This window comes from Pogona vitticeps, chromosome 4, assembly GCF_051106095.1.
Source record: "Pogona vitticeps strain Pit_001003342236 chromosome 4, PviZW2.1, whole genome shotgun sequence".
NCBI classification, from domain to species: domain Eukaryota; kingdom Metazoa; phylum Chordata; class Lepidosauria; order Squamata; family Agamidae; genus Pogona; species Pogona vitticeps.
The window spans coordinates 161,729,498-161,748,064 of NC_135786.1; the positions used below are offsets into that span (position 1 = coordinate 161,729,498).

General features: G+C 38.5%; 1 protein-coding gene across 4 annotated transcripts in view; it reads left to right on the top strand.

Moving 5' to 3' along the window:
* The window catches only part of SYCP2L (synaptonemal complex protein 2 like), a 43,489-nt gene that overhangs the window by 3,567 nt on the left and 21,355 nt on the right, over positions 1-18,567 (top strand). For 3 of the 4 annotated variants that reach the window (XM_078393436.1, XM_078393439.1, XM_078393438.1), the window contains exons 3-16: positions 14-99; positions 219-307; positions 2,820-2,854; positions 3,886-4,028; positions 4,458-4,510; positions 6,346-6,391; positions 7,780-7,872; positions 7,966-8,026; positions 10,832-10,980; positions 12,228-12,288; positions 14,376-14,479; positions 15,238-15,310; positions 15,974-16,088; positions 17,859-17,916. In XM_078393436.1, the coding sequence (XP_078249562.1) occupies positions 14-99; positions 219-307; positions 2,820-2,854; positions 3,886-4,028; positions 4,458-4,510; positions 6,346-6,391; positions 7,780-7,872; positions 7,966-8,026; positions 10,832-10,980; positions 12,228-12,288; positions 14,376-14,479; positions 15,238-15,310; positions 15,974-16,088; positions 17,859-17,916 (1,166 nt within the window). The remainder of the gene's footprint in view (positions 1-13; positions 100-218; positions 308-2,819; positions 2,855-3,885; positions 4,029-4,457; positions 4,511-6,345; positions 6,392-7,779; positions 7,873-7,965; positions 8,027-10,831; positions 10,981-12,227; positions 12,289-14,375; positions 14,480-15,237; positions 15,311-15,973; positions 16,089-17,858; positions 17,917-18,567) is intronic. The other variant, XM_078393437.1, reaches the window with a different exon arrangement.

Below are 18,567 nucleotides of genomic sequence, written 5' to 3' on the forward strand. Positions count from 1 at the left end.
CTTCTTGTTATAGGGAGAAAACAGTTGCTAGAGTCCTTTATACCATATTTGGGACACCTGGCTACAGAGTCTAATCTGAATTGTGCCCTTCGGCAGGAGGTTAGTTTCAGGCAAGGAGTACATCATGTGAGTTTTGAGAAGGAAAATGAAAGCTTTATGTCAATCAATTCTGTCTTTGCTCTTCTCTTCCTGCATTGCCTCTAATTGTTTGGATGAAGGCTCTAAGGACCTTAAACACCCTCTTAGATAATGTTGCACGAGAGGAAAGAAAGAAGTTTGCTGTGTCTGAAGAAATGTCCCTGCTTACGTAAGTTGGTCTTTAATAATCTCTTGGGTTTCTTAACTGCGTTCTTGCTGTTAGATGCCAAGAAATGTTTTTCTTCCAACAGGTGTGTTCCAGAATCTGTGTTAGTTCCACTTAACCAAAAATGTATATGTTTACAAAAGAACAAAAGGAGGGAGCAAGCAACTGAACTTCAAAGACTGTTGTTCTCTGACTGAGATTTGCTTTAGAACATGCTTCCACCCTCCCAAGAGGGCTGCCCAGTTATTGCCATATGCCTTCAGTGGTCCCCAGCCTTGGGTCCCCAGATGTTCCTGGACTACTACTCTCAGAAATCTTGGCCAGCACCGCTAGTAGTGAAGGCTTCTGGGAGTTTTAATCCAAGAACATCTGGGGACCTAAGGTTCAGTTCTCTGTGCTCTTTCTGGTTCAGTTCTCTGTGCTCTTATTCTTATTTATTTATTCAATTTATATGCCGCCCACACTACCCAGAGGTCTCTGTCCTTCAGCAAGCAGCTTTTCTGATGAACTGTGGGGCTCAAGAAATGAGGAAAATGACAGATCTTGTACAAAAGCAAGCGCTTTCCCATTGGGTAAAGTCGTTATCGCATGCAACATAGTATCAGCCCAATCACAGCATGTCTGTCTCATTTGCAATAGGTAGGCATCCTTCAGTCTCCAGAGACTATGGTAATGTGCTCTGAATAGAGGTTTTGGAGCAGCATCTAATGTGGCTGAGAAGGCCAATTCGAGAGTGACAATCCCTTCCACACTGAAGACAAATACAATTTGTCCCCTGTCCAGCTCCCTGGTTTTACTGGTTTTGGGACTGCCTCTTTGCCTTGGCCTGCTGAACTAGTGTCTCTCCAAATTGGGAGAGGCCATGATGCACCACCTGCCTCCAGGCTGAATGCTCAGATGTCAAGGTTTCCCATCTGTTGAGGTCCTCATTTGCAATAGCTGCTTTGAAATTTGAAGGACTATTTGATGTAGTCACTTTTATGGTGATTCTTGTACAGTGGTGCCTCGCACAACGATTGCTTCATACAACGATGAATTCACACAGCGATGGGTTTTTTTGAGGAATTTCCCCCATCGTTTAACGATGTTCTCTATGGGGGAATTTCACTTAACGATGTCCCTTTTTGCTCATTTAAAAGTGTCTTAAAATGTTTGAAACCTGTTTTAAATGCTTGGATTCCATAGTGCACCTTGTGAAACATGTGCAAACTTAATTTGGTTTTGTTCTGAGTCTTCATTAATTTTTGATTATTTTTTTATTTTCCCCATTTAAATCAATTGAATGGACAGTTCAATTCATTTAAATAGGGAAAACAAAAAATCACCAAAAATTAAGGACGACTCAGAACAACACCAAATTAAGTTTGCATAGGGTTCAGGAGGTCGGCTAACAATTGCAAGCATTTAAAACCTGTTCCAAACATTGTAAGACACTTAAAAATGAGCGAAAATGGACATCGGAAAAGACTTCAAAAGCACTGAAGCCGGCTTCAGTGCTTTTGAAGCTCTTCCGTTTTCGCTCATTTTTAAGGGTCTTACAATGTTTGGAACAGGTTTTAAATGCTTGCAATCGTTAGCCCACCTCCTGAACCCTATGCAAACTTAATTTGGTGTTGTTCTGAGTCGTCCTTAATTTTTGGTGATTTTTTGAATTTTCTCTCATTGGAATGTATTGAACTTTCCGTCCAATGCATTCCAATGAGAGAAAATTCAAAAAAATCACCAAAAATTAAGGACGACTCAGAACAACACCAAATTAAGTTTGCAAAGGTTTCAGGAGGTGGACTAACCATTGCAATCATTTAAAACAGTGTCCAAACATTGTAAGACACTTTTACAGGAGCGAAAAAGGACTTCGCAAAGGCATTGAAATGTATTGAGTCGGCTTCAATACATTCCAATATAGGAAACATTGTTTCACTCAACGATGTTTCCTATGGGGATTTTCACTGAACGATGGCAATCTGTTCCAATTGGAACGGATTAACCAGTTTTCAATTCATTCCTATGGGAAATGGTGTTTCACAGAACGATGTTTCACACAACGTTGATTTTTTTGGAACCAATTAACATCGTTGTGTGAGGCACCAGTGTATATGGTAGTTTTGTTTCCTCTCTCTCTCTCTCTCTCTCTCTCTCTCTCTCTCTCTCTCTCTCTCTCTCTCTCTCTCTCTCTCTCTCTCTCTCTCTCTCTATATATATATATATATATATATATATATATATATATATATATATATATATATATATATATATATATATATATTCTTACTGCTGTAGTGCTGGTTAGAGAAGAGGAAACAGTCATTTGGCTATTGGATCATGTTGACCACTAAAAGAACACTCTTGGCAATGTTTGGTCCTAAGAGTGAATGCTGTTAATATTTCATTCTCTTTTAAATACTTTGCGTCTTTTTAAAATTTTGATTTCTTTATACTTTATATTTTAATATTCAATTAAAGATTGTAGTTTTCTCTTACAGCTTAATCTCTTTAATGGCTTATGTTGTTTCAGGAAAGAACTCGCAAAAACAATTCTGGATGTTGGTGGTAAGAAATACGTAGTATATTTTTCAGGATTGGGAAAATTTCAGTTCCCTGTTTGAACTTGAATTTAAGAGTATGAAGCACTTTAGGATTTTGTGAGGGCTGTTTCTTTTAAAATACAGTGATACCTCAGTTTACAAATGCCTCAGTTAATGTAATTTTCAGTTTACGAATGAAATTCCATTGAAAACAATGCCTTGGTTTCTTAATTTTTTTGCGATACAAAGCAAGTTTCTCCAGTTTGCCATATTTTAAAAATTGAAGTGTGATGTTTTAAAAATTGAAGTTGGATGTTTGAAATGTTATTGCTTGATTAATTATGTCCCTGTACAGTATTTATGCCTTTAAAGTGCACTTCATAAAGAGTTTGAACAGATAAGACTTTTTTTGAACTTTTTTCTAACCTCCAGAACTGATTAATTGGTTTTCAATGTGTTCCTATGGGAAACTGTGTTTCAGTTTATGAATTTTTAAACAATATGAAACATCTTGGAGAATGCATTAAATTTGTAAACCAAGGTACCACTGTATGTTTGCCTGAGCAAACTCCAGCTGCAAATTAAGAATTGACGGCATTTGTCCTAGTCTACCATTTTAAACATTGTGGCTGTTTCCAGGGTGTGACTGTCAATTTTGAAAAGCAGTTGTGCACAGATGTTGTACAGCATGTTGTTTACATTTCACTAGTACAGGATGATTCGGAGCATGAGTAGAAAAGTCCAAGCGTGAACTGCAGATTGTTCATAAACTCATTTTGTAGCCCTGGACTATCTTGCAGAATGGCTAGAAGCAATGGATGCAAAACACATTGAGTATTAGAGAAAGCCCTGTTTGTATCCTGTTGCAATTTTGTGTTGGGTGAGAGTTGGGGGAGCTAGCAGATGAAAGGTGAACAAAGTAAAATAATTCTTGAAGTGAACTTGGGATAATGGGAAGGAGATATGAGATTCTCTATAGTTTGCATGAAATTCTCTGCAGATTGGAGAGAGGGCTTAAGTATATGGTTCTGAAGAGCTTTCTGCTCTGCCTTACAGACTATGACATCCAGGTGGCTATTGTGGAAGCCCTTTTCAGGCTCATGCTGAAAAAATGGAGAGATGACCTTGTACACAAATGGTTTGAAGACCAACACATAGCAAAGGCTTTTAAGGAAATCAAAGATAGAGACTTTGAGACAGTAAGAGTGCACATATATGTGTGTGTCGGTTATTCCATTTTGTCTTGATTTTACAAAACTAAACTGAGGCTTATTGTGCAATGAGATCTAAATGTATTGTTGTCCTGGATACCCTGAGAAGAATGTGTGGTTTTGTTTGTTTGTTTGTTTTTTGTTTTAATAGTTAAATTTAGCATATTTTATTCTAATTTTATTGAATTAGAAATGCTAATGAATGAATGAATGAATGAATGAATGAATGAATGAATGAATGAATGAATGAATGAATGAATGAATGAATGAATGAATGAATGAATAAATAAATAAATAAATAAATAAATAAATAAATAAATAAATAAATAAATAAATAAATAAATAAATAGCGTAGGAGCCATTTTAGGAACTAATTGATGCATCCTTCTTTTTCCTTTGTGTGTGTATTTCTTGAAGGATACCAGGAAATTTCTTAATGAACTAAATGAAAGACTTGGGGATAAAAGAAGGTAAGGGATTGCCACGATCCTGCTTCCCTGAGTCCTTGAGTACTTGCTTTTCACATGTTCTTGCAGGACTTGCTGTTCTGGACTTATCTGAAGATTTAGGCATTTGCCAATTCTTCCCCAAGGTAGGCACGAGAGATTCCTAAGGTAGGCTTATTGTGAGTGCAGGGTCTCCTCTTCAGGCCAGTACTGCTAGTTTTGTGCATGCATGGAGGACCTTTAGTCCTCTGTATGTTTTGGACTACAACTTCTATAATATTTTACCACGGACCATGCTGCCTTTGACTTCTGGGAGCTGAATTCCAGAATGTGTGGAAGGCCGTTAGTGCCTAGGCTGGTGCAGAATGGCATCAGTCTTAAGCACTGAACTGAAAGGATAACAAAACCCGTAGATGTTTAATTGTTAAAATAAATACAGAGACATGTGCAGAACAGATAATTTATTAAAATTAAATTGGACTCCTCTACTCTTGCTCAACATATAAATGGTAGAGCGCTGAATCATAACAGCTTCGGGAGTTGCTAAACGAAGGGCAAAGTGTGGCCCACCAGTTGTTGTGAAATGGCAGCTCCGGTCAGCCATAGGCAGCTGAGAAATGATGAGCTTTGCAGCCCAACAACAATCAGAGGGCTACACTTTGCCCACCTTTGCTTTAAGGTGAGAATTTGGATGCTGTCATCAAAATTATGGGCAGCCTCTCTCATGTTGGATGCTTAAGCAAGGTCTTTCCCTTGCACCCAGAAGTCATGCCTTTTCCAGCAAAAACTGAGGGTATAATTTTCCCATGGGAGACTCAGCCAAAGAGGCATGACAGCACATATGGTTTAGTCCCATTCTGGTAACAATTAAGGGATATGACATTTTTGAAACTCACTGAACATATAATAATGGACATATCATCTTCTGTTTTCAGTATTTAATCATCTCGGGTAGCAATGCTCATCCTAAAGTTAACTTTCCTGCATTCTGGTAGGAAGGAGCCGTATTGGTAACCCCTCAATTGACTTATAGCTTCTGATATAACCTGAATACTTTGGAATGGAAAGTGCCTCTCTTAATGAAGTGTGAATTGCTGATGGGGCATGGAATGAGATGCGGGCTGGCTCATCTTACTTTCCATGATAGATGATGTTTACATGAGCTGGTTTGCACCTCCTTCAAAATTCTGTAAGGAGATGTGACAGCCTCAGGTAAATCTGTTTGTTTCTCATGTTCTGTCTTTATGCATGTCATAGGGAGCATTGGTGTCTAATGCTACATTTGTACATTAATTTGTTCTCTTATATTGTGAAAGAATGGCATATCTCACAAAGGGTGTAGAGGAACTCAGGGTCCGTATTTATATTGTGTGGTAACAGTTCTGGTATATTTGCATTTACAGTCCCATGCCTTGCTCGCACCTGCTGCTACAGAGGAAAGAAAAATCTATTAGCTTGTTTTATATACTGGCAACCTGTTCAAACAGAGTCATTATGAATTTCCCCTTTGAGGGTGTCTGTATTAGAGACCCCCATGGAAACACAAAGTACATAGAATGCGCAGCTCCTTGGTGAAAAGGGAAGTTTGAGATATACAGTATCAGTAAGTACAGGAAAGATGCATTTTTGTGTGCTGTGTTCTGGTGATGCGCACACTTCCACTTCAGACAGGATGCAACTATGTCTTAGCAGGGCAGCAGTCCTTGCTGTATAGCTGTGCATCCACTAGGTTGGTGAAATGGACTTCCCACAGATCTACATATGGAAGCATTGTTGTAGCTATTCTATAGGGAGATGGGAACAAGGGTTATATTATGGGATCTGTGTAACAAAATAGAATTCACTTTTTTTTAAAACAGGGTCTGCTCAATTCCATGCAAAGCTGCTCATGCTGACATGAATATGGTAATTTTTTTTAAAAAAAGTACATTGTGCCATTGTAAACCTGAAGAGTGCTTACTAATGTGTCTTCTAGATCAGTGGTCCCCAAACTTGGGCCTCCAGATGTTCTTGGACTACAACTCCCAGAAGCCTTCACCACCACCTCTGCTGTCCAGGATTTCTGGGAGTTGAAGTAGAAGAACATCTGGAAGCCCAAGGTTGGGGACCACTGTTTTAGATCACAGACATCTAGTAAAGTATGCTGCTTATACTGGAAGGCTTTTAATTGAAATAACATCAGCTGTGGGTCCTGATGACAATTTTTACAGTATATATTGTAATTGCATTTTAATAATTTTGTCTTCTTATTGTATTTTAAATGTTGTAAGCTGCCCAGAGATCTTTGGGTAGTGTGGGTGGCATATAAGTTAAATAAATAAATAAAATAAATAAAATTATATACCACCCCATAGCCGTAGCACTTAAAGCACTTTCTGGGCAGTTTACAATTTCATTATGCAGGCGACCTATTCCTGCCTTCTTTGCATCAGCTAGGTACTCAGTTTACTGACCCCAGAAGGATAGAATGTTAAGCCAACCTTAATCTGGCTACCTGAGCCCATCAGGGATCACATTCAGGTTGTGAGCAGGGTCTTGACTGCAGGAGCACAGTTTAACCACTGTGCCACAAGGCTCTCTGTAAGAGAGATAATAGTAAAAGATTCTCGGACTCCTAAGAAAGTGGACTTGTCCACGACAGCTCACATTAAAATATTGCAGTTAGTTTTTAAAGTGCCACAACATTTTTGTCTATTTGTTTGTTTGTTTTTATTTGTTTATTTGTTTGTTTGCCTGATTTTTAAATATATGCAGGTCACATATTACTATCTTGGCTGCATGGACTCCAGGCCTCATCAGATTAGCTCTTTCACCAAAGAGAGAGAGAGAGAGAATATCAATTCCAACATCAGTGTTTTTTCTTTAAAGCAATGATTTCCAACTTTGGGTCCCTAGCTGTTCTTGGACTAAAACTCCAGAAGGCTTTATCGCTAGCTGTGCTGGCTGGGATTTTTGGGAGTTGTAGTCCAAGAACATTTGGAGACCCAAGGTTGGGAGCCACTGCTTTAAAGCAACAGTCATGTCATATACCCACACTTTTATTTACCTCCACCAACCCTTGTAAATGGGAAGTGGACTTCTGTGGTTTCGTTTGGGGAACTGATGTAGCCTATGGTGGGTTGAAGGAGCCAAAAATTAGCTGAGAGGTCATTCATCCCTTCCTTATGTAGAGAGATGTGGATGGGAAATGTACTGGTGCTTTTTGGCTTCTATCTTCATGTAGTATATAGTTGTAAACACTGTTTTTCTGTGGGGTGGGGAAAGTTAATGATAGCTGCTTTTTTATTTCCAAGTTAAATAAGCCACTTGATGACAAACTGGAGGAGTTTTGGATTGACTTCAATTTTGGAAGTGAGAGCATTACCTTCTACTTAGAGAGCCCTGAGGTAAACCCACCTGCCCACCTGATTCTTTGGCTCCATGTTCATACCTATATTTAAACAACAGATGAAAACTAGCTTCAAATAATTCTTTTTCAGGGTGCTCTTTGGGAATCAGTCAGGTTGGCAAAGGAAGATGTTAGTAGCTACTATCTGCAAGGTGAGACTGTGTAGAATATTGTATACCTGGAAAAGAAATGTGTGCTTCAGATGAGCTTGTGTTAATAGGGAGGGATCTCAGTCGCAAATATTAATAGATAAACCGTAGGAAAATCAAAGATGTTTTGCTATATTGACATTTTATATTTTCTCTCACTGCATTACCTTTGGATATTCAATGATGCTGGATGATGAGGAATTCAGGAAGATGAATTTTTTTTACAGGGCACATTGTTAAGCTATGAGTACCACAAATTGTAGTGAGCAACGTGAACATCTTTAAATGAGGGAGTTAAACAACTTGGCTGAAAATAAAATCACCATTGGCTGCTAGTCATGCATGTTTCTTCCAGTGTCTGAGTCGGTGTGCCCACCCATACCAAGTGCTGCCAAACTTGGGCAGGAATTGCTGCTGTTGTCTTGCTTTGGGAGTTGGATTCCTTTGTGGAAACAGAGTGCTGGACTCGATGGGCCATTGGGTCTGTTCCTATAATAGGTGACAGATAGAAAAACTGTTCTGGATTCTTAAAGGACTTCATTATGAAATACAATATGTGACTTAAAATCTGAGAAAACTACATTCCTAATTCCCTGCTTACATCACTGTCCCTAATTATCCCACTGTGTGTGTGTGTGCGTGTGTGTGCATGCGTGCATGCATGCATGCATGTATGTATGTTCAGATGAAGATTTATTTCACAAGGCAACATCCTCCCTCTACTTCGTTAAAGATTTTGTATACCTTGACATAATCATCAATCTAAATGTAGATTACAGTCAAGAAATGAGAAGAAGACTCAAACTTGGAAGGGTAGCAATGAAGGAATTAGAAAAGATCATCAAGTGTAAGAATGTGTCACCGAAGACCAAGATCATCCACACTATTGTATTCCTAATCACTATGTATCAGTGTGAGAGCTGGACAGTGAAGAAATGTGACAGGGAAAAAAAATGATTCATTTGAAATGTAGCACTGGAGACGAGCATTGTGGATACCTTAGACTGCAGAGAGACAAACGAGTGAGTCCTAGACTAAATCGATCCTGAACTAGCTCTGGAGGCAAAAATGGTGAAACTGAGGCTGTTATACTTTGAGCGTTTCATGAGAAGGCAAGATCCTCTGGAAAAGACAATAACAGTGGGAAGGGTGGAAGGCAGCAGGAAAAGAGGAAGACTCAGTACAAGATGGATTGACTCCTTAAATAAAGCCACATGCTTGAGTTTCAAGAGCTGAAAAGGACCCTTGAGGGCAGAACATTTTGGTGATCACTCAGAGGTTGCCATAGGTCAGAAGTGGCTTGATGGTTCTTAACAGCAACAGTTGTCATCTTCCAACCAGCTGTTTGCTATAGTTCAATTAGCAGTTGCTTTTAGCAGATAAATATTGGGCAGTAGCATGTACATCCCACCTACCTTACTAGGCTTTGCCCCATGGTCGTCTGGAAGCATACAGTCCTCTTCGTCCTTCAGGGATGAAGAAATGATGAAGCAGTTTATGGCACTTATTACCTCCCTGGTAAAGTGCCATCATCTCAGCGCTTAATAAAAAGGCTGTGGGAGGGAGAGCTGCGTTGGCCTGTTTCCCTGTGCAGCCTCCTCCAAGCTTTTGTGAGAATGGAAAAAGGAGGGGAGCAAAGTATTCAGATGGGATAGTGCCATTCTGACCATTAGACAGAATGAAGCCACTGCCTCAGGAGCCAGTGCTCAAGGTGGGGTGACAGTGTCCCTCCCAAACCTTATAAACTTTCTTGCTGTTGTCAGATGCAGTGGAGGATGCTGTCTTATCACCAGTGCTAAACTAAGCAAAATTCTCCGGTTTGGTCATATTCTTTTTTACAGTCATGTGGCTGCTGTCTTATCTCTCCCCTCAGGCACTACTGGCTTAGGTGTAGGACCAGGGGGGAGACAGAGAGCAAGGCAGTGTGAGGTGGAGGGAGGCCTCTTTTTTAAGATGCCGTAATACCTTTTATCTGTTTAATGTGTACAATTCATAAACGAGCTAGCTTTAATGTGTTGTGTGTGGTCACAAGAATATTTTCTCTAACACTTGATTTCGGATTGCATGATCATTCTTTTACATTGTCTTTTGATTCTTCAGTGAACAGTGGTGGATGCATGAGTTAGCCAATGCATCCCACAGAGGCTAGTTGATACTATCAGCATAGCACATCATATAACATATGGTATTAAGGATGTGTACTGTGTTGGTTATATTGTTCTAAGAAAGTGACCAGTACTGAACACATGAGATACCCAGTGTGGTATAGTGGATCGAGTGATGGGCCAGGACTCAGGAAGCCTGGGTTCAAATTTTGGCTCAATCATGTAAACTCATTGATATTTAACAGATACTTTGGTTTTTTGGATAAATGTGTATCTATACCAGCCAAATGTTTTTATAACTTTAATTGATGGTGCGTCTGGTATATTTAATAATAATAATAATAATAATAATAATAATAATAATAATAATAATAATAATAATAATAATAATAATAATAATAATAATAGTAGTAGTAGTAGTAGTAGTAGTAGTAGTAGTAGTAGTAGTAGTAGTAGTGGTAGTGGTAGTGGTAGTGGTAGTGGTAATAGTAATAATAATAGTAGTAATAGTAATAGTAATAGTAATAGTAATAGTAATAGTAATAGTAATAGTAATAATGTGCCATCAAGTCAATTCAGCTTATAGTCATCCTTAAATATCTCACATTGAAAGACCTATTAGGGTCACCATAAGTTGGTTCTGAGTTGACTGCAGGTAACAATGACCACTGAGCATGTATGGATGTTTTCTTTTTTTACAAAGAGGAAGCAGAGGAAAATATTCTTAAAATACTTCTGAAGAATCCAACTGTAATCAACAAAAAAGAAGCAACAAAGATAAAAATTCACTTTGATAGCCAGCTGGATATTTTGACGCCGCTCCATAATGTAATGGGGAATGACAAAATGATGGCAAGTGTTTTTTCTTTTTAACTATTTTTCAGAAGTTCTTTGAAGTTAAATTGTGGGCATCATAGTAATTTTTTTGTATAAACTTCACTAAAATCACTTGTACAAGATTTTAAAAGGTGTATATTTTCATCAGTGACTGATGATTGCAATCTTAGGGATAATGTGTTGTTTTTTAAACAATGAAGAGTGATCACTGTTCTATTCTTTTAGAAATTATTTAACACTTAACTGTTATTGTTAGATGAGTTGTATTGTTTTGGGAGATGGTCTCATTGCATATTCAGTGGTCATTTTATTACTGGTTTCTTCTAATATTTTCTAGAAGTTACAACTAGCAATACTGGGACTGGAATCCAATTGGTGTATACTTGAGGTCTGTTTAATCTGTTATGGCTAATTGACAAGGTGTCAGGGCATATCTCAGGTGCAAAATCAGCACATGACCAGACATGCAATGAGTTAGTTGCTAACAGTTGTGGCACGTTATGCAAACGGTGTGTAAACATCCATAGGATTCTGACCTGTGCTTTAAAAAAGATAGCAAATATTATGCCCCCGTCCATCAAAAAAACTTACTTATTCAAAGTCTAACATGGTTTTTCATAATGTAGATTTTTCTCAGTGGTTCAGCATCTTCCCAGGACACAAGGGCTTGACTGTTATAACTATGTCCCACTTTCTTATAATATAGTTTTTCATTTGTACTGTACTGTGTTTGGGAGTACACTGTTGGTCTGTTTTTATTGTTGAGTGCTTTTTTGAGTGGAGAAGCAGAATGTAAATTGAATGAATAAGTTAAAAGCTCCAACTCCAGTACTGCTAAATCTGGGAATCCTGCATTGCAGTAATTTCAAGGGGCTAAACAGTTGTTACTCTGTTGCAAAAAATACAAAACCATCAAGAATTCAGTGGCACCTTAATGACTAAAAAGTTTTAAATGGCATAACATTTCTGGATTGAAGACTGTTTCATCAAATGTATGAAAGCATATGCCAAATAAAGCATGCTAGTCTTCATGATGCCATAAAGTTATTTATCATTTTTGCTATGACAAACTGATATGAGTAACCACTCTCCTTGAATAAATAGTATCTATATAAAACAATATCAATCACTGTTTTATTAATAAAGCTCAAAATCAAAATTCTCCAGACTGCAAAATTTGCAGGCTTTTAAAACCATCTACAGTAAGAGACAGGGTTTCCTACATTAAACATTGTCTTTTTTTTAAAAAAATCATTGGATAGGTACTGCTGGACAAAGATTATGATAACTACAATCCAGATCAGCCACAGCATGCCACAACAGGTAAGCACATTTTGAGTGTGAAGATTTTATTTCTGCTGAAGCCATAAAGTGTGGACATAGCTTGCCAGCTTAAACCCTTTGTTTGTCATAATAATCTGCCTTTTCTGCAATCTGAAGTTGTGTAGTTGGTGGTCACAGAGAAGGCTTTCTTGGTTAAGTTAGCTTGTATATGTATTGCCTTTCTCACAGAAGCTGATCCAGTGCCAGCCTTGTGTGGGTGTGCCATTCCCAAGGTTGCTAAGCCACATGGGTGTTCTAGTGAGGGAAAACTCGCTAGCATCCTGTGGCTGCTTCTGAGGGAAGGAGCTGCCATCATTCTCCCTCCTTCTCATTATCATAGAGAGCTTGCTATAGAGGCCTTTCCTTAGGCCAATCAGAGGACTTGACTAATTGCCTTTCCCCAGACCAACCCTAATGTAACCATTGTCCTATCTGGACCCTGTCTACTATCTGTAATGCTGTCACTACCTGTGACCTTGCTAAGAGACTCTTTGCTATCCATTATCTGGTGATCATCACAAAGCCCATCAGCCTGCCCATTGCCTGAACCCCAACAGCCTTGATCGACCTTTCAGTGCTCCTTTATTTGCCCAGGGTCCCCAGCATCTGGGGTAGTCGACTCCTATGTTGTGCATTCTTGATTCTTGCCCCCTCCTCCTTTTGCAGTATTTTTATTGAACTTCTTTTACTGAACACGGCCTTGGTCAAGTGGAAGGCCATGAACTGACAAGCAACCTATAAGTACTATATATTCAATATATGTGGGGAGTATACTGTTCCATAATCTGGTCTCAACAATTTATGAACACTTCCCTAGCTATAGCCTTGCCATATTCTGCATATATAGTATTTTGCCAACAATTTAATCCTTATTTGTAAGATACCTTTTTCCTTTCGTATCTGTTGTGTGTTTCTTCCCTGCACCTCTTTCTGTGCTTCAAAGAGCTGATAAGCAAGGAGACGCTACTTGTCACAGCCATTGTTTTCTGACTGATATTTACTGAGGTGAAGAGGGCAAGGCTGTGTTGTGGGCCCTTTCTGATTAGAAGCAGCCGGCATTCCAAGAAAAAAAAATCCTAGATAGTGTTTGTTTCCCCATTTTTGTAGGGAATTAAATGGTAAAATGAGATTTGGAATGGGTCGGTTTTGTTAAGTGTCATGTTTCTTTTGTCCTGAATGCCATTTCTCTTTCATCTGTGGTAGGTCAGCGCGGTATGTAAACTGTTTTAATGTTTTTGATGAGAGAAAATATATGGTTCAGGAAAACAGGAAATATCCTGTGTCCCACAGAGCCATTTTCTTTGTAAGGCAGCAACTGATGAATCAAGATGCCAAAGTGGGTGAAAAATGTAGGCGGCTATGTTTTAGAGGAACCACATCATTTTTTCTCAACTTTTGGAATAAAGCATGTTGGAATTGAAAGAAGCCTGGAAGGTCTTTTAGTCCTGTCTCTTAACAACAACATTCCTGATAGGTAGCAGCCCACTTAATTATCTCAGAGAAGTGTGTGTGTGTATGTTTAAGTAAGGTATCTCTAGTGAAAGGAGACACTATTAAATATATGAAATTTGCTATCGTATCCCCTAATAATTTCTATGCTAGATACAAACTTAGTTTTCTAGATTCCTCCCCATCCTTTTGCCCTTCTCTGGTCCACATATAGAACAGTGTTTTTCAAACTTCTTGCCTTGAGAAACTTCCCATATCACTTGTATTTGCTGAAGAAATCCTGTGTGACTGTCATGGGACTTCTGCAGCTTTCTGTAGGGTGGTGGAATCTTTTAGGATGCATACGAGATATCAGTACATAATATTCGCCAGTTCTCTTAGGCTCCATCATTGCCTTGTCTGACCTGAAATTAAGTTCTGCAAAATATTCAGCACTCCTCTGTGGTTGGGCCATTTTTCATTGTATTTTACTAGTGGGCAGAGTTGGTCTAATTAAAAAAATGTTTTCTTGTCTTTTTCACTTTTCTTATTTAGAAATCTCCAACAAATATCCTGAAATACACACACACACACACCACTTTCCTTGGAAACTGGTTTCCTAGCACTTCTATACTATTGTTTTTCTGGTTGTTTTACAGTAGAAAGTACTAATGTGGAAGAAACAGAAGATGCTTTGGGTATGGATTCAGTGTCAGATATTCTGAGGTCCCAGCAGAGTGAACACTCTGTTACAACTATAGCAGTAAGTTTATAGTATGAAGAAAGTAGTCAATAAAAAAACATGAGGGTCAGTTGGAATCCAGGGTCTCTCTTAGTGGACTAGAAAAGACTCCTGCCTGAAATCCTGGAGAGTGATCGTCAGCCAGAGTCAACAGTAAAGGGCTAGGTAGACCAATGTTTCTCCTGTTGCCCGGCACTCTGTTCTTTGCTTTCTTGGTGAATATTGCAGGCAGGCAATATTTTGATAATAACCCATGAATGAGAAACACACGTGAACTGCTGTATAGTTCACAGCTAGATGGTAATTATATCAGAGGAAAGTGGTGGAAATGGAAAAGAAGAAGATATGGGAGGAAGGAGAGGGATGGAAGGCAAAGGACAACTGAGACCAAGTAGACCTGATGAGGGTTGGTGGGTTTGTGTGAGAATGTTTGACAAGGTACAGTGACATTTCCTTCAAGAGTACCTGAAGGAAATGTCAAGGTAGGCAAGCACTGAAAAGAGTAATACAGAATCAGTGAGGGAGGAAATCTGAATACAAGCGTTGCAACACTTTGGTTTTCCTAGTCAGTTCTACCTCGAAATGGCACCACACACAAACACTATTTTAAAGTGCAGTAGAGTTTATGTTGTGTGGAAGATGAAAGTGCAAACCAATTTGTAGTTCCAGCCTGAACAGGTGGGAGTGTATTTCTTCTCCTGAGTGATGTTCACTGATGCTGTGTGTAGCAATGATAGTCATACGGGTTCTGTGCTCATGTCTGTCTCCTTTTCCAACAGAAGATCATTCCTCCTGTGGATGCCACACCAGCTCCAGAGAGCCAGGAAACAGAAAGAGAAAATAGTGGTCAAGGTCAGAGTGGTTCTGCTGTATCCTCTTCTAAGGACCCTTCTGCACTGGGAAATTTGACCCACTACGGTCTACACTTAAAAAATTCTTACCTTAATTGCAGTCTATTTATCATGGTACTAGAATTTTGTTGTGTTGGTTAGAAGAAATATTTTTAAAAAGAAGATAAAAACAGAGGAGAGTTTTTTCCACTCTACCTTTTAATGCCACAGCCTACCTAGTACGTCACACAGTTGTCTATGCAGTTCCTCTTGGGTGTGAGGTAACTGTCTGCATCGGCTAAACACAGAGCTATTTAGGATCACACTAAATTGTGCCAGAAAGAATACATGCCCTATTGATGTGCCAAAAAATGTATGCTACAATTCTTAAAGGGGAAGGGTGGATCAATCCAAGTAAAAGCATGTGTGGACACCATCATCTGGCTCAATCCAAACTGTGTGATCAGCAATCCATATATCAATTTATATACCAGTGTGGGCAGGCTGTAAGACTGTGCATGTATGTGTGGTTATTTGTACATTCTAAACCCGTGGAACAGGCTTCAAAGTCAATGAAATCAGCTCATTATCCTTATGTGACATCTAATGCATACTGACTCTGCTTATTTAGATCTAGAGATATGCATGCCTCCATCTTTCTTTCTCTTTTCTTTTTTCTCAAAAGCTTCCGATGATGTAGCTGTAGTTGCCCTGTCACGCTCAACAAATACGGTAAAAGCTCCTTCACTGAATGCAAGTGCACTGGAAGGTTCTCCACTAAAACAAAATGCTAAGACCATGTAAGTGCTTTGACTATACAAATCCCTTCTAAAAGATGGCTTTGTTACGGAAAAATTAGGTCAGAAAAGTCGCATTCAGTCCATAAGCTGTAGAAATAATGTACTATTGTGCTTCTGCTTCCTGACTGTGAGGATAAGGACTGGCTTATATGCTCCTGCTCCTCGTATTGTGACAGCTCTCTGAAAGCACTTTCATTCAATTGAAAGTAGTTCCAGTTTTAGCCAAGGCAAGGACTCCATTTCCTATCAGTCATAGCCAGCATAGCCCATGTTTGGGGTTATGGGAGTTGTAGTCCAAATACACTAGGTTTCCCTCCCCTATTTTAATTTATCCGTACATAGTTTATTTCCTCTTTGCATAAAGACCATGCATGCCAAGGCTTGTTGTGTATATTATGATTGATTCAAATGAGCCACCAATAAGGAGTATTTAAACATTTCCATTCTATCTGAAGTAGTTAACCATCAAAGATTAGGTGCTTTTAAGGAGAAAAGTGGGGTAAAATATTTAAAATAAAATAAAATAAAATAAATGAACTATCCAAGGACAGTGACATATAAAGTAGCCTGGAAATATTTAGAGCAGTCAGTAAGTTCAGAGTCCTTTGGCCCATGTGCTGCATAGAGTTGCCAGTCATATAGAAAACATCTCATTGTTAGTTTTACCTTGGCTCTGTGCCATAGGTTAAAATGTGGCTTTCAAATCCCATGCACCTGAGAAAAGCCACCCACCTTAGCTTACTTTACAGGGGTTGTTGTAAGGATGTTAGCAACATGCTGTTGCCTTGTGCGCTTCCTGTTCATTTCAGGGTGTTGGTTTGTGACCCATTCTTGTTAAATAAGTGGAGAAGGCATCACTGTTTGAATTTTTTTTTTTTTTTTTTTTTTGCTTTAGGCATCAAAATGTGTTGAGCCAAGCTTCTGAAACCTGTCCATTTGCAGAAGTCCCCTTAAGCACAGAGACCAAAATTGAATTCTCTGAGCAATGCCTGATAGGATTAAGAAAATAAGTAAACTAATATGAGCTATTTGAACTGGCTGCTGCATTTAGGCTGTGGCTCACTCCAGATCCTCCTCATCCTAGGAAAAGAGTAATGTAAAAAAAAGGAGAAGTTAGAATTACAAATTGGAGTTTTGCTTCTATTAATGAACTATTGCAGCTAGCTTTCAGTTTATATTTTAGCCCCATTTCAGACCGTCTGAAGAGCAAGCACGGTGTGTGTAAGGTGAGGGGGAACAATTGCTGGATTTACTTTGTCAAGCTATTTGTATTATTTCACGCTATAATACATTAGTACCCAGTAACCATACTCTTCCTGTCCTCCTACAATTCATTGCCTAGGTTAAATCATTTAATTCTGGGTTAGCTTGTAGTATCTTCTTTTTTTGTGCATATATATTTGGCATTTGCATTACAGGTAATGATTTCAATGTCAAACAAGGCTGAAACCATAAATACATGTGCAGGCACTGATGGCTGTAAAATCTCAATGAGATCTGCAAATTAATATTTAATTTTCTTCACTGTATGAAACCCATTACCCTGCCAAATTAACTCAGTTAATTGTGGAGAGGCATAATTTGAAAGAATTGTAACTGATCCTAAATATCCCTGCTTCATAGAAAATTTCATTGGAACTGTTGGATAAATGTGCTTTTAGAATACAGGTGTAAATGATCTCATCATCGCAAATCTGATTGGCTTTGTAGGTTTTAGAATGATAGCACTGAAGACTCTTCCATAATATATTCTTTTCTGCCTGCCTATAGTGAGCCAGGTGAGGAAGGAGAATCTGATGTCCAGGCAGAAGAAATACTTTCCTTAGAGGTATGTTTAAACCTGTATCTACATTGTCATCATTCCAGTTGAGGGAAGGCTGTTTTACAATGTTCACTGAGAGTAACTTAATTTAAAAAACCAAAATCTCCAACTTCTTTGTTTTTCCCTTACAACTCCTTTGCAGAATTCAGGCATTATTCTTCTCTTGCTTCCTGATTGTCCTGGTTTATTTGATGTGTTTAAGACTTTACACTTCATTTTCAGAAAGCTTCTGCGATGGCTTAGAGTGGTTTCCTGTATTGTGAAACATGCAGTGCAATAGAAGAAATTTTATATAATTTTGAAGCTTAAAAGCATAGGTAATCCTGTTGAAAACCAGGCACATGTCTGCATAGCAATATGCTTTTATCACACACCCTTCTAATAGTTGTATGAATTCAGTAATTTCCCTTTTCTAGGTGAGTTTAGAAGAGTGTAAGGTAAAACAAAGCAACAGCAGCAGAAAAACATGAGTGAAAGAGAGAAGTAGCTCAAGTTCTAAACAGCAACACCTTTCATAGTAACTAGCACTTTGTATAATAAAAATCACTCTAAAAGCAGCTTAAGTAGAAAAAAATATCTTTACGTACAGTTCCAATCTTTAGCTACAGTTAAAGTATAAAAGAGAAGAAAAAGAAAGAAATTGTAGTCTCAACTATG